General features: G+C 48.9%; 1 protein-coding gene across 1 annotated transcript; it reads right to left on the minus strand.

Annotated features, from left to right (window-relative positions):
* Positions 1 to 1,123: 1,123 nt before the first annotated feature.
* Hapln2 (hyaluronan and proteoglycan link protein 2) lies at positions 1,124 to 2,982 on the minus strand. Its single transcript, XM_027920751.2, has 5 exons — positions 2,895 to 2,982; positions 2,313 to 2,666; positions 2,013 to 2,129; positions 1,717 to 1,899; positions 1,124 to 1,404 (listed from the first exon to the last, which is right to left on the minus strand). Exons 1-5 carry the CDS (start codon positions 2,980 to 2,982, stop codon positions 1,124 to 1,126), a joined length of 1,023 nt encoding a protein of 340 aa, XP_027776552.2.
* Positions 2,983 to 14,088: the final 11,106 nt, after the last annotated feature.

Below are 14,088 nucleotides of genomic sequence, written 5' to 3' on the forward strand. Positions count from 1 at the left end.
TTGCCTGTAGTATGCCTAGGGTGCTTCTTACTCCAGCCTTAAGCTTTGATTGTATTACCCTTATTGAAATATTTAGAATCTTTTAAGTCGTGATAAAGGCACCTAGGAAGTGGGCCCCCAAGATATGCTAGGCACTTTTACCTACACTTTTTAATTCTCAGTTTGGTCCCCACTTCAACAAGGAGGCTGAGACCAGAGGGGTCAGAAAAGCCCTGGCTATCGGCGTCCTTCATCCACGTCCTGTCCTTCATCCACTCCGCCTTAGAGCCTCCCTGTTCCTCTTCCTCCCGTTCCTTGGAATCACAGGGTGACCCAGGTCGTCAGGTGTAGCCTGGGTGTGGGACTTCCAGCGCAGGTGTGTCATCGCCCTCTTCTACTGCACCTGCGTGGCCTGCCCTGCCCAACAGGGGCATTGTTCCCCAAGTGCGACCAGGACACTGGGTCCCGAGTGTGTATGAACCCTCCAAGCGGGCCGTGGACTTTGCTCCCCGGGGACACTGAACTCGCGGCCAGAACCTCCCCCTTCAGGCCGCCCTGTTCCTCCAGCTGCTCCAGGAAGCTCCGCGCCGCGTCCAAATTGTGGCTCATGGCACCATCGGCCCGCAAGGTCCCGTCCAGTAGTTGCGCTCAGCGCTACCAGCCTGTGATAGCCCTTTTGTCGCAATGCTGTCTTCTGATAACCCATCCTTTGGAGGCAGTGGATCCCCTCCTCCTACCCAGGCGCTCAGTCTGCACGCTGGGTCCTTCCTCCCGCACACCCACACCCCCACGCTTCCCAGCCTCATCAGACACGGAAGGTCCCCACGTTATTTTATTACTGTACGCAGAGGCCAGTTAATTCCTCGGGGCGGCCCTCCGCCCTGTGTGTCTGCGTTCTCTGGGATGGGAACCCCGTGGGTCTGCGGTCAATGGGTCCAAGGGTCGCACGCAGCCGCGGGGGATGCCACCACCTCCCCTCCCCAAAGTTGGGCCAGCCGGAGTCCGTGGCCCGCAGCCCCCGGCTGGGAAGGCAGGTCAGGAGGGACCACTCCGCGTGTGGCGTGACAGAAGGCTCCTGGGAAAGGGGCGGCAAGTGACCCCGCCACCACTCTTCTTGGCGGGCGCTGATGGGGAGCTGTGGATTCTACTCCGCGTAGCAGTAGGTCCCGTAGGCCGCCTGCTGGGGTCTGGGGAAGCCGAAGCTGCGCACCCCGGGGTCCGGGAGGCCCCCGCAGCGCGGCCGCGGAGCAGTGATGGGGAAGCGCACGCTGCCATCCGCCAGCCAGCCGCCGTCGCATTGGTCCAGCCCCGAGAACTTCCAGGCGGCGTAGAGGTGCCCGACCTTGGCTACCACCGCCCCGCGCCGCCGGCACGCCGCGTGCGCTTCAGAGAGCGTCAGTCGCCCAGGCACGAAGAACACCTGGCCTAGGGACCAAACCGGTCACCAGCCGCGGGGAGCGGGGAGGGGCGCTGGCACCAGGATTCAGACCCCCGGGCAGCGGAGCAGGGCGCAGGGCCAGCACCACTCGGGTGGTGGCAGAGAAAGGGTCGCGGCAACCGGATGCAGGTGGGTTTCGGAGCGGGGAAGTAGCCGGGGCGGGCGGGCTGCTGGAGGGACGGCGGAGCCTCGGCAAGGGAGGCCACTGCCGGCGACCCGCGCTTTGCGCCCTGCACTTTCCGCCCCTATTCTTCAGACCCCGTCCCAAGTCCCGGTGGCCGGCTCCCTCCGCCCCTCACCTGCCAGAGCCGAGGTGAAGCAGAAGGCGTCGTAGCGGTCGCGCTTGCGGTCGCGTGGCCCATAGCTGCGGATGCCCGGCCGCCCTCGGCCGCCGCACGGAGCGCGCGCGGTGAGCACCGGGTAGCGCACGGAGCCCTCCAGCAGCCAGCCCGCGTTACACCAGTCCAGCCCCTCGGTCCACGCTGCGCGGGGCGGAGGGCGGGGGGAGACAGGCGTCAAGGCACCGGGCTCCCCGGCTGGGCCCCTGGTGACAGCCCGGGGTGGGGTCGGGCGGTGCCGGGGCTTGGCCGCTCACCCTGGTACAGCTGGCTGTAAGTGGCCAGGCGTCCGTCCTGCTCCTCGCACGCCTGCTTCGCCTCGTAGTAATTGAACTGGTACCGGCCGCGGCTGGGTTGGTAGGGAAACACCACACCTGCCGGGGGCGGGGAGTGGGGGGGGGCGACAGGTGGGCGGAGGGGAGAAGAGGGCGGCGCGGCCTGGGGAAGCTGCTTCGAGGACCCGGGAGCGGCGGGTCGGTGCTGGGACTGAGTTCTGGGAGACCCGCGCCAGGCGACCCTGTCCAGGGAGGAGCCAGAAGGCCGCGGAAGGGCCTCACCTTCCAGGCGCAAAGTCAGCGCCAAGCTCTCGTCCTCGATGCCGTTGACCAGCTCGCAGCGGTACCGGCCCTCGTCCTCCAGGCGCACGCCCTCGATGACCAGGGAGGCGTCCAGGCGATGGCTCCTACGCATCCTGGAGCGCCCTCCCAGAGGCCCATAGCCCCGGGCGTGCAGTCCGTTGGTGATGAGGATCAGTGTCTCCCGGAGCTCCCCGGGCTCCACTTTGCTCCAGCGTACCTTGTAACTGGGAGGCGAGGCGCCCAGGACGCAGGGTAGCGTGGCCGTGGCCCCACGACGAGAGTGAATGACCTCGTGGATGGGGGGCAGGAGGTAGTGGGGGCCCGGGTGGAATGCTGGGCAGAGGGGGCCACAGTGGCAGGAACCCCCTGATCCTCACTGCCCCAAGTGCCCATGCAGACCCTGCCCCCAGAGACTTTCCCCTGGTCCCCTGATCCTCTCCATTGCCCATTCCCCACTGACTCTCCTAATACCTCTAACAGCGGCCCTTTCCACTCTTCCCTCCCACCCCTGATGTCCACCCCCCAGTGTGTTCCAGGTTCTGGGCTGGGCTGGGGTCTTACCTGAATCCCCCAGGGCTTTGTGGAAGATGGCAAAGGCCCAAGGGAGAAGGAGTCGGCACAGTGCAGGAAGGGTGAGGCCACCTGGCATGATGGGCAGTCCGAAGGCACTGTCTGCAGGGCACAAAAGGGGCATTCCCTAGGACCGGGGGAATGGGATGGGAAAAGAGGAAACCCCTTAGGAATTCCTGGAGGGAGCTATCCAACTGGGAAGCCCAGGGGGCAGAAAAGGAGCTGGTGACAAAAGGAAGGTATGGCGAGTGGAGGGAGTAAGGACCCCACCCACTCTGCCGGAGGGCCATCCCTCTTCCTGGCCCACCTCTCCTCAGTCAGCAGGTCCTGATATAGCATCTCTGTCCTGTCCCATCCCAGGTGCTACTTCCTGAGCGTGCCACCCAGTTGTCATCTCCAGTCTGTCCCCCCCACACCCCTTCTCCATCCCAAATTCAGAATAAATATAACCTTGACATCTCCTGCTTGAAACAGTGGCTCCCCAGTGTCCTGAGGATGAAGTCCAGTCTCCTGACTACAGTTTCCCAGTCTCCCTATGATCCAGTCTCCCCTGCATGTCTGAAATCAACCCCTGTGCTGTCCCTCACCATCCCCCACTCTTCACTGTGCTCCAGACATGCTGGACTTCTGGCAAATTCCAAAGCAGCCCAGTTGAAGGTCACCTCCTTTACACAGGCATCAGTTGGCCCCCACCCCCTCTGGGAAAACTTCTCATTCCCAGTTTGCTATACTGTAGTGCACTGTGATCTAATGTACTGGACTGGGGATTGTTTTTCCTTAGAAGTAATTTTATTAATATCTAACCTAATGGTGTGAATTTGAAAATAATCATGTGCATGTGTAGATTATATAAGTGAGGTTTTCCAGAAGTTATAAAGTATAAAATTAGAAAGCCATAAAAACTATTTCAGGGCTGGGGTTGTGGCTCAGTGGTAGAGAACTTGCCCAGCATACAAGAGGCACTGGGTTTGATCCTCAGCACCACATAAAAATCAATCAATCAATCCATATATTATTAAAAAACTATTTCAAATGCAATTGTCTATTTTGTCAGAAGATTCCCCCCTTCTTTGTCATATCTATTTTAAATTAGACTGAGGACCCTTTGACCTGGTTTTATTTTTCAAATGTGGCTCTTCCACATCCTAACTGCAGAACTTTAAACAAGTTATTTAACCTCTCTCTGCCTCCTGTCTGCATTAGTAAAATGTGGATAATAATAGTATACCTACCTCACTGAGCAGTAAGTAGATGTGAGGATTTGATGAATTAATATGGTAAATGTAAAGGGTTTAAAGCAGTTCCTGATACAGAATGTGTGTGTGTGTGTGTGTGTGTGTTTTCATCACCATCATCTCCAGTTCTTAGCTCTTGTTTGTGACACACAGTAGGAGTGTCTGTGGGTGTTTTAATGAATGAACTTACGTTAAGGACCTCTGAGAGGAAGAGAGAGGGTATGGGGAGAGAAAGGAAACTTCCTGAAGAGTAGCCAGAAATCTAAAGAACTGAGCTCCATCTCCCTGCAAATGAGGGCCAGACACTAACGTGCTGGAGAAACAGTTTAGTAAGTAAGAAGTAAGAAGTTCCCAGTGATTCAAAGTGAGAGTACTTGCGACAGGATCTGAATGAGAGACCCTCCTGCACTGTTAGGAAAACCTGCTAAATAAGGGTGACCATGGCCAGGTGTAGTGGCACACACCTGTAATTCCAGCAGCTGGGAGGCTGAGGCAGGATCGTGAGTTCAAAGGCAGCCTCAGCAACTTATCAAGGCACTAAGCAACTCAGGGAGACCCTGTCTCTAAATAAAATACAAAAAAGGGCTGGGGATGTGGCTCAGTGGTTAAGTGCTCCTGGGTTCAATCCTCAGTTACCGCCCCCCACCAAAAAAAAAAAAGAGTGACATGAGAACTGACATTGAATCTGGAACCAACTATAATGACAGCTAGCATCAACATCTTAAATGTTCAACATGTATAAAGACATGAATTGGCATGAACATACTTTATACAAAGATATGAAAAATTGTGCTCTGTATGTGTAATAAGAATTGTAATACATTCTACTCTCATGTATTTAAAAAAATAAATAAAAAATTAAAAAACAACTCTGAAATGACTAAAAAAATGTTTAAAGTCAAATATGCCTGACACCACTTCAAGCACTTTGTGTATATACTTATATACATAAGTGTGTATTTCCCCTTCCTAGCAATCCTGTGAGGACAGGAACTAACAAACACCATATGACACATGTTGAAACAAAGGTGCACACTTTTTAGGAAACTTCAGTGTGGTCACATAGTAAGAGGAAGGATCTGCTGGGATTTGAACCCAGATCTGACAAGCTCTTTATCACTGATCTATATTTCTGTATTGTTTAAAAAATATTTTCTTGTCAATAGACATTTATTTATTTATTTATTTATATGTGGTGCTGAAAATCTAACCCAGTACCTCCCACATGCTAAGCAAGTGCTCTACCACCAAGCCACAATCCCAGCCCCATATATTTCTGTAGTTTAAAATGAGTCCACATAGTGTTTTCATGCTTTTGCCGAAAATGACACGGTAGCCAGCAGCCCCATTGCCTACCTGTGAGAAGCTGGTCTCTTCCAGAGACGAAGGGAGCAATGCTCAGCTGCTCTCTGTCCTGCTTAAGGCAGTCCAGTGGGTCCTGGTAAAGGTGTTTCCGGGTCTCTCTGGAAGTCCAAGCACTTTGAAGCCCCAGGGCTTGAGCACTTGACCAACGTGGTTACCCCCTTTATACCTTTGAGAAAGGCTTCATCCCTGTGCTCAAAGAAGAAGAGTGCTGGAAGCTTCTCTCAACCATCAGTCCAGTAAGCCAGGCTAAGTGACCTGTGTCCAGCCCCGTACCTTTATCTGTGGAGCTCACCATCCTGGGACCAGGAGGAGATGATGGGTTTGGGATGAGGGGTGGGAACCAAGAGGGAAGATGGAGTAAAGGGGTCAGCTCAGAAATGATTACCTGGAAGAGTGCAGAAAGCAGGTGCCTTGTTTCTTCTAAACACTCTTGAACCAGAAGGGGGTGGACTGACCAGTGGGTGTGAAGGTGTAGGACCGGTGGGATGGGAATGAGCCCTGAATGTGGCTCACAGATCCATGGCAGTCAAGCTCGGGTCCTCTGCACTGCCATGTGGGTCTCATTTAGGCAGCTCCTCTACTTCGTCCCTGCAAGTCCTCTGCCCACCGCATCTGGGTGTGCATGGCCTTTGGGAAGAGGCTATTAAGGTGAGATGCTTCAAGGAAGCTGACCCCTTCTATCCAGCTCTGCCCTCCCCATCTGTCCGTCTGTCTGTCCTTTCCTTCTCTGTTCCCACCCATCGGAAGCACAATTTCCCATTGTCTCTGTCTTTCCCCCTATTGTTGACTAACAGGGCGCCTTTCTTTATGCCGTGGGTAATGGCAACGAAATGTCAACAGCTGGGGATGTGGGATGCAGGACCGGCTGGCACATACCACCGGAAAAAGAGCCTGGGTGGGGGGCGGGCTCGGGACAGGAATTGACATCCAAGGAGAAGAGAATGGGCTGAGGGGGAGAGAACAGGTGGTGAGAAGGTTGAAATGGGGTCTCCCTCAGAATTCCAAGTTGCAAGATTCTGAAAAGATTTTATCTGAGTCCAGGGGAGTGGCCTGCTTCCACAGAGGGCAGAGGAAATAGCTACTATTAATGCAGAGACATAGAAGAGATGGAAATTAGATGAGGAGGAGGACTTTTCTTTCTTCCTTTTTTTTGGGTGGGGGGTACCAGGGATTGTACCCAGGGGACTTAGCCACTGAATAAACCACATCCCCAGGGCTTTTTATATTTTATTTAGAGACAGGGTCTCACTAAGTTGCTTAGGACCTTGCTAAATTGCTGAGGCTGGCTTTGAACTTGCAATCCTCCTGCCTCAGCTTCCCAAGCCGCTGGGATTACAAATGTGTGCCAGTGTGCCTGGCTTAAAGTCTTTCTATTGAGGGATGATTCACATATTCAAAGAGCACACAGATCTTAAGTGTAAGATCAATGACTTTTTTTACCTGTGTATACATCATGAACATAGGTAACCCCCTCCAGATCAAGATTCAAAACATTCCCTACAATCCAGAATAAATCCAACTCCTTTTTGTTTGCTATCAAAGCAGATGAAGGACTCCCACTATACATCCCCATTAATAGTTGTTTAGGAAAATTCAGGGCTTTAAATTGCTTCTTAGCTTTTTTTTTTCTCTGCTGAGCAAACCTATGTCTGTAGCCTTGGGTTTCTAGAACCACACAGTTCCAGAACTGGGGGTCACCTCAGAACAGTGAGCTTCCTCATTTACCAGATGAAGAAGAGATGGGGAAAAAGGTGATTTGTCCCAAACCAGAACTTTCTGCTGTTTTCCACCAATCCCTCTTTGGTTTCTCTTCAAGTCACAAGAGCTCCAGGTTCTCACTTGGACCACACAAGGGCACCCCAGTTATACTCTTCAGGGGTCCAGTTGGCTGTATTCCTTCTGTTCACTCCATCCCTGTCCCCAAGCCTTTCCTTCCTCCTCCCTGGACAGTCTCTCATGAGAGAAGACAAATAGCCTCCTGTCTCCTCGAACAGGACGCCCTGATCCAGTGCATCTGATTGGCTTCTTCCCAGTTCAAAGAGGGAGAGGGAGAGGGACGGGAGGGGAGGACAAATGCTCCCCAGCCTGGATGGTTGTCTGTTTCCCAGGTTCACCCATCCTCCTCCTCTCCTCCAAATCACTTCTTAACTGTGGCTGGAAGTCTTTGGTATGTGAACCCATAAAGGCTGAGCAGGGCAGAGAGGAAGGCCTTGAAGTATTTGATAGACGCAAGAGGAACCCTTTAACGACGTCCAGAAAGGGTCAGTTACTGTTGGAGATCACATAGTAATTAAGTAGCCCAGATAGTTCATCTCCAATGCTAGAGGAGTTCTTCCTTGCCACGAAAGAAGAATCCCTCCAAATGTAGAAGAAGGTGAAATGAGGATTGCTTTGTCTCTCTCCCTCCCGCCCCGTTGTGTTTTGTTTTATTTTCTACTGAGCCACCCAACACCCACCCCACTTTTAAAATTTTTATTTATTTATTATTTATTTTATTATTTATTTATTTATTTATTTACTTTGGTGCCAGGAATTGAACCTAGGGCTGCTTAACCACTGAGCCACACCCTCAGCCCTTTTTTATTTTTTGTTTGAGACAGGGTCTCACTAAGTTGCTGAGGCTGACCTCCAATTTGTGATCCTCTTGTCTCAGCCTCCCTGGTTGCTTGGATTACAGGTGTACACCATCATGTGGGGGCTTTTTTTTTTTTTAATTTTATTTTAAGGTAGGGTCCTGCTAAGTTGCCCAGACTGGCCTTGAATCAGTGTGGGCAATTTGTGAGCCAGCCTCCCAAATCTCTGGGATTACAGGTGTGCACAGCCCCTCCCAGGTAATTTGAATAAACATAAAAAATGTTAGGCCTAGGGCTGTGGATACAGCTCAATGGTAGAGTGCTCGCCTAGCATGGGAAAAGCCCTGCGCCCCACAAAAAAAAAATTTAAAAAGAATCCAAAAAGCCAGGCGCAATGGTACACGCCTACTAATCCCAACTACTCAGGATACTGAGGGAGGAGGAGCACAAGCTCTAGACCAGCCGAAGCACCTTAGCAAGACCCTGTCTCAAAACAAAATTAAAAGGGCCGGAGATGTTGCTCAGTCGTACAGAGCCCCTGGGTTAAATCCCCACAAAAATACATACATAAAATAAAATGAAATTAGGGTTGGGGGTGTAGTTTAGTGATAGAGCTTTTGCTTCGCAAGAGCAAGGCCTCGGGTTGGGTTCAATCCCCAGCACCGAAGAAAAAATGAAAATTCCCCTTTAACACCTTGTTGTCTATCCTTCCAATCGTGCAAGGCACTTATATATCATACATTTCCATTTCCATACATTATACATATAATTTAAATGGTAACATGCAATACCAAAGAGCGCCAGCAGGTGGAGGAAGAGGGCTGCGTCAGCCGCCCGACGGCCTCTGCAGAGTTCTGGGCGCCACACCCAGTTCCTGTCAGGGATCACCAGATGTTTACGGCAGAGGATGCTCAAATCAAAGACTTCGCCGCTCCGACTCAGAGCGCCCCGCGGACCCTTGTTTTTCTTTGTTCAGCTAAGCTCGAGTTGTGGAAGGGGGAGTCCCAATTTCTCAAGATGCTTTGCTTCATGTTTGGGGCAGCAGTGCCAGGAGAAGAATAAGGCCGGGATTCCTTGGTGTCTTTTTTGCCATGGTGGATCCGTTTCCCATCTCTACTCTGGCTGGTGTTGAGATCTTTTATACAGTCCCTTTCGGATTTTTTTTTTTTTTTTTTTTTTTTTGTACCAGGGATTGAACTCAGGGGCACTTGACCACTGAGCCACATCCCCAGCCCTATTTTGTATTTTATTTAGAGAGACAGGGTCTCACTCAGTTGCATAGCACCTCTCCTTTGCTGAGGCTGGCTTTGAACTCGTGATCCTCGTGTCTCTGCCTCCTAAAAAGCTGGGATTACAGGCCACCACAACTGGCCCCTTACAGAATTTTTTCCAAAGCTTTTTTGTTTTTCTTTCTTGTCTCTCTCTTTCTCTTTTTCTCTCTCTATCTCTCTCCTTGGTACCCAGGATTGAACCCAGGGGTGCTTAACCACTGAGCCACACTCCCAGCCCTTTATATATATATATATATATATATATATATATATATATATATATATATATATATATATATATATATATATATAATTTAGAGGCAAGGTCTCACTGAGCTGCTTAGTGCCTAGCTAAGTTGCTGAGGCTGGCTTTGAACTGGAGATCCTCTTACCTCAGCCTCCTGAGCCACTGGGATTACAGGCCATGTGCCACCATGCCCGGTTTCCACAGCATTTTTGCTGATATTTCTGAAACTATTCCATTTGGATTTAAAAAAAAATAAAGCACAGGGTGCACACCTATAACCCCAGCTTCTCCAGAAGCTGAAGAAGGAGAATCACAAATTCGAGGATTACATGGGCAATTTATCAAGTTTCTGTCTCAAAATAAAAAGGACTGGGAATGTAGCTCAGTGGCAAAGTGCCCCAGGGTGCAATCCCCAGTAAGGAGATGCAGAGAGAATGAAAAAGAAATAAAAGAAAGCCAGTGTGTTGAAACCCGTAGTCCCTAGGACAACTCTAGAAGTCCAGCAAGCACTGCAAAGGAGAGCCGGCCACCAGCGTTTACACAGGCTGGGGTTCCAAGCCCCTTGAGAGAAGTGTGGCCAGGGAAAGGCGAGGCACAACTAGAGGAACAGGACTTAGGGGTCAGAGACAGGTCTTGACCCAGATCCCAGAGAACAGTGGCTCTAAGGGCAGATGACAGCACTGCATCTAAGAGAATAAATAGTGAGCTGAACACACACTGATGGCAGCACTAACGCTGTGAGCACATTTTAGCCCACTTCCTGTCTCTGTGCTCTGCCTGGCCCTCAAGTTACTCATCTACAACTAACTGGAGGCAATTACATAAAATACAGGATAATGGTGAGAATCAAAGAAATCACCCCTCAACATCCACAGGGGATTGGTGTTAGGACCACCTACAGATACCAAAATCTGGATGCTCAAGTTCCTTACATAAAACAGCCTTGTATTTGCATGTAACTGAGGCACATCCTTTCAAAAACTCTATTGCTGCTGAGCAACATCCCCAGCCCTTTTCATTTTTTTGAGACAGGGCCTCTTAAATTGCTACAGGCCTTGCTAAGTTGCTGAGGCTGGCCTTAAACTTGCAATTTTCCTGCCTCAGTCTCCTAAGAGGCTGGAACTATAGGCGTGGGCCACCAGACCTGGCCCTCCTGTATATTTATTTATTTTTAAAATTTCACATTTTTTTTAGTTGTAGATGGACACAATACATTTGTTTTGTTTATTTTTATGTGGTGCTGAGGATCAAACTCAATGCCTCACACCTGCCAGGCAAGCTCTCTGTTTTTCTTCTCCGATTTTTTTTTGGGGGGGAGAGGGTACCAGGGATTGAACTCAGGGCACTCAACCACTGATCCACATCCCCAGCCCTATTTTATATTTTATTTAGGGACAGGGTCTCACCAAGTTGCTTAGCACTTCACGGTTGCTGAGGCTGGCTTTGAACTTTCCGTCCTCCTGCCTCAGCCGCCCCAGCTGCTGAGGTTATAGGCATGTGCCACTCAACCTGGCCCCGATATTTTTTATCTGTGCTTGGTTGAATCTGTGGATACAGAGGGGCAATTATATGTTGATGTTTGTGAAAAATGATATTTTAAACTATAAACCACTGTGCAAAAAGTTATTTTATTTATTTAATTTTATTTTCATACTTGAGATCAAAATCATAGGCACTTAACCATCTTCAGCCCTTTTTATTTTTTATTTTGATACAGAGTCTTGCTAAATTGCTGAAGCTGGTCTCCAACTTGAAATCCTCCTGCCTCAGGCTCACAAGTTGCTAGGATTACAGGCGTGTGCCACTGTGCCTGGTAAAAATGATTTTTAAATGGTAAAGCACAGTATGCTAGGAACTATAAAATATTTACTCTCATGAACTCAAATGGTTAATGAATTAGGAAAATTAGAAACTGCCTAAACTGGGGCTGGGATGTGGCTCAAGCCGTATCGCGCTCGCCTGGCGTGCGTGCGGCCCGGGTTCGATCCTCAGCACCACATACAAATAAAGATGTTCTGTCCGCCGAAAACTAATAAATAAGTATTAAAAAATTAAAAAAAAAAAACTGCCTAGACTGAGGATTAGGAAAGATCTTATAAGATCAGGCACACCTTTTTTTTTTTTTTTTTTTCCTGAACAGAAAGAAAAGTAAATAACATTCTCTTAGGTAAATATTGCCAGTATTTGTTATACAAGCATTAAAAAAAATCTCACATTGTATTGCAACCACAGATAGTTTCTCTTTCTGCAATTTCAGATCCACTGACGGGAATAAAAATGAGAAGAAGGGGAGGAAGAGAAATGGCACCCTAGGCCATGAGCCATGGAGGTTTTCTGAAATGGAATGCTTTTTATAATTGTTCCTCACCTTTGGCCCGTTTCCCTCAGCACTGAGAAACTCTAATTTGTATCCATTTGCTATTTTGAAATTATTATTCCTAATGAAAATAATGCATTAATTGATTTTTTTTGAATGGTACTGGGATCCAATCCAGGTCCTCATTCATGTTAGGCAAGTGCTTTAACACTGAGTTAGCACTCCCAGCCCTGATCGATGACATTTTTAATTGCAAAGATTACTGTTAAAGAAAAAGCTTATTTGTTGATGTTTGTCAAAGCATAGTAAGGCCGACTTTATTCAGGGCCAGAGAGACAGGTTTAGATAGGTCATGGTAATGGAATTCTGCATTGGGGGAGAGGGATTGGGTTAACTCTGAATAGAATAGGGGCAAGTGGAAATTTATAGCCAAGGAGTAGGATGGGTTATAAAGAGAGAATGTGAGGGGTGAGGGAATTCTGGCTAAACCAGCCTAACAAGGTGATCAGGCATCACTTGGGGCTGGTGAAGGATGAAGAACCTGATCAGATATTGAGAGTGATCAGATATGAAGGGGGGGGGGTATTGCTGAATGGATTTAGCAGGGTTCTTTGCTAAAACTGAATTTTATAAAGTGCGTAGATTTGGCTGTGAGAAGCTTCAATAGATTCAATAGCCTGACTCAAGTTTGGCTAAGCAATCATTGTCAATATAAAGAAGGGGGAAAGGGCATGGGGGTGGAGCACAGGATTAGCCTGTTCAAGGGTTCAATCCCCAGTACTCCATACCTGCACCCCTCAGAAGAAAAGAGCAGGCCAGGTGCAATGGCGCACACCTGTAATTCCAGCAGCTTGGAAGGCTGGGGCAGAAGGATCACAAGTTCAAAGCCAGCCTCAGCAACTTAGCAAGGCTCTATGCAACTTAGATTGTTTTAAAATAGAAATGAAAAGGGCTTGGGATGTAGCTCAGTAGTAGAACTTCTGGGTTAAAAAAAAAAAAAAAAGAGGAAGAAGAAGAAGCCATAATTTTCCTATACCTAGGAATTCCTTGTTTATAATACACTGATGCTCTTCCCTTGTTATTTTTGTGTGCTTATGGAGAATGGTGCATGCCTGTGAACCCAGCAAATCAGGAGGCTGAGGCAGAAGGATTGCAAGTTTTAGGCCAGTCTGGGCAATTTAGTGAGACTCTTGTCTCAAAGTAAATAAAGCCAGTCATGTGTGTAATCCCAGTGACTCAGGAGGCTGAAGCAGGAGGACTGCAAATTCCAGGCTGCTTCAGCAACTTAGTGAGACCCTGTCTGAAAATAAAAAATGAAAAGGGCTGTGTATGTAGCTCAGTGGGAAAGAACCCCTGGGTTCAATCCCCAGTTTCGGGGGGAGGAGGATCTGGATGGAAAGGAACCATGAAGGCTAAATCATTTGTTTTCAAACCTGACTTTTAATCTTTTAAAATATATATACATACACACACACACACACACACACACACCACACACATTTTTTTTGTTGTTGTTGTTGGAACTGGGGATGGAACCCAGGGCTTTGCCAATGTGAGGCAACTGCTTGGTGGCAGAGCTACATCCCAGCCCTCACACACACAAATAAGATAATGGGGGTAGAATTGGGGGAGGGGTAGTAGAAATTGAAGTCCTATCTGTGGAATTTCTGTGATCCCTGAAATACTATAATAAAACTCACTTTGTGAAAAAGATTGAACCAGTCCAATACTCTAATTGTACATATCAGGGCAAGGGTGCTCTTGATGCTAAGAAGTGATTTGTTCAAGGTCACACAATTAGTAGCAGAGTGAGAAAAGGACTCCCATTCACAGAATGCTCTTCATTTGGATCCCGCTAGAGGAATGTCTTTGTGGCATCCCAGGTTCCTTCTGCAAGCATCTAAATTTCCAATATCCAGGATCCAGAGTTACCATATGTTAAAGTAAAGGTAAGACGGGGAGTGGTGGTGCATGCTGTAACCCCAGGGACTCGGAAGGCTGAGGCAGGAGGATGTAAAGGAGGATCCTAAGTTCAAAGCCAGCCTTAGCAATTGAGAGAGGTCCTGTCTCTAAATAAAAACTAAAAAGGGGCAGAGGACCTAGTTCAGGGGTAGAACATCCCTGGGTTCAACCCACAGACTAAAATAAATAAATAAATCTGTGGAAAAAAACTTCAC

The sequence above is a fragment of the Marmota flaviventris genome, chromosome 10 (genome assembly GCF_047511675.1).
Source record: "Marmota flaviventris isolate mMarFla1 chromosome 10, mMarFla1.hap1, whole genome shotgun sequence".
NCBI classification, from domain to species: Eukaryota; Metazoa; Chordata; class Mammalia; order Rodentia; family Sciuridae; genus Marmota; species Marmota flaviventris.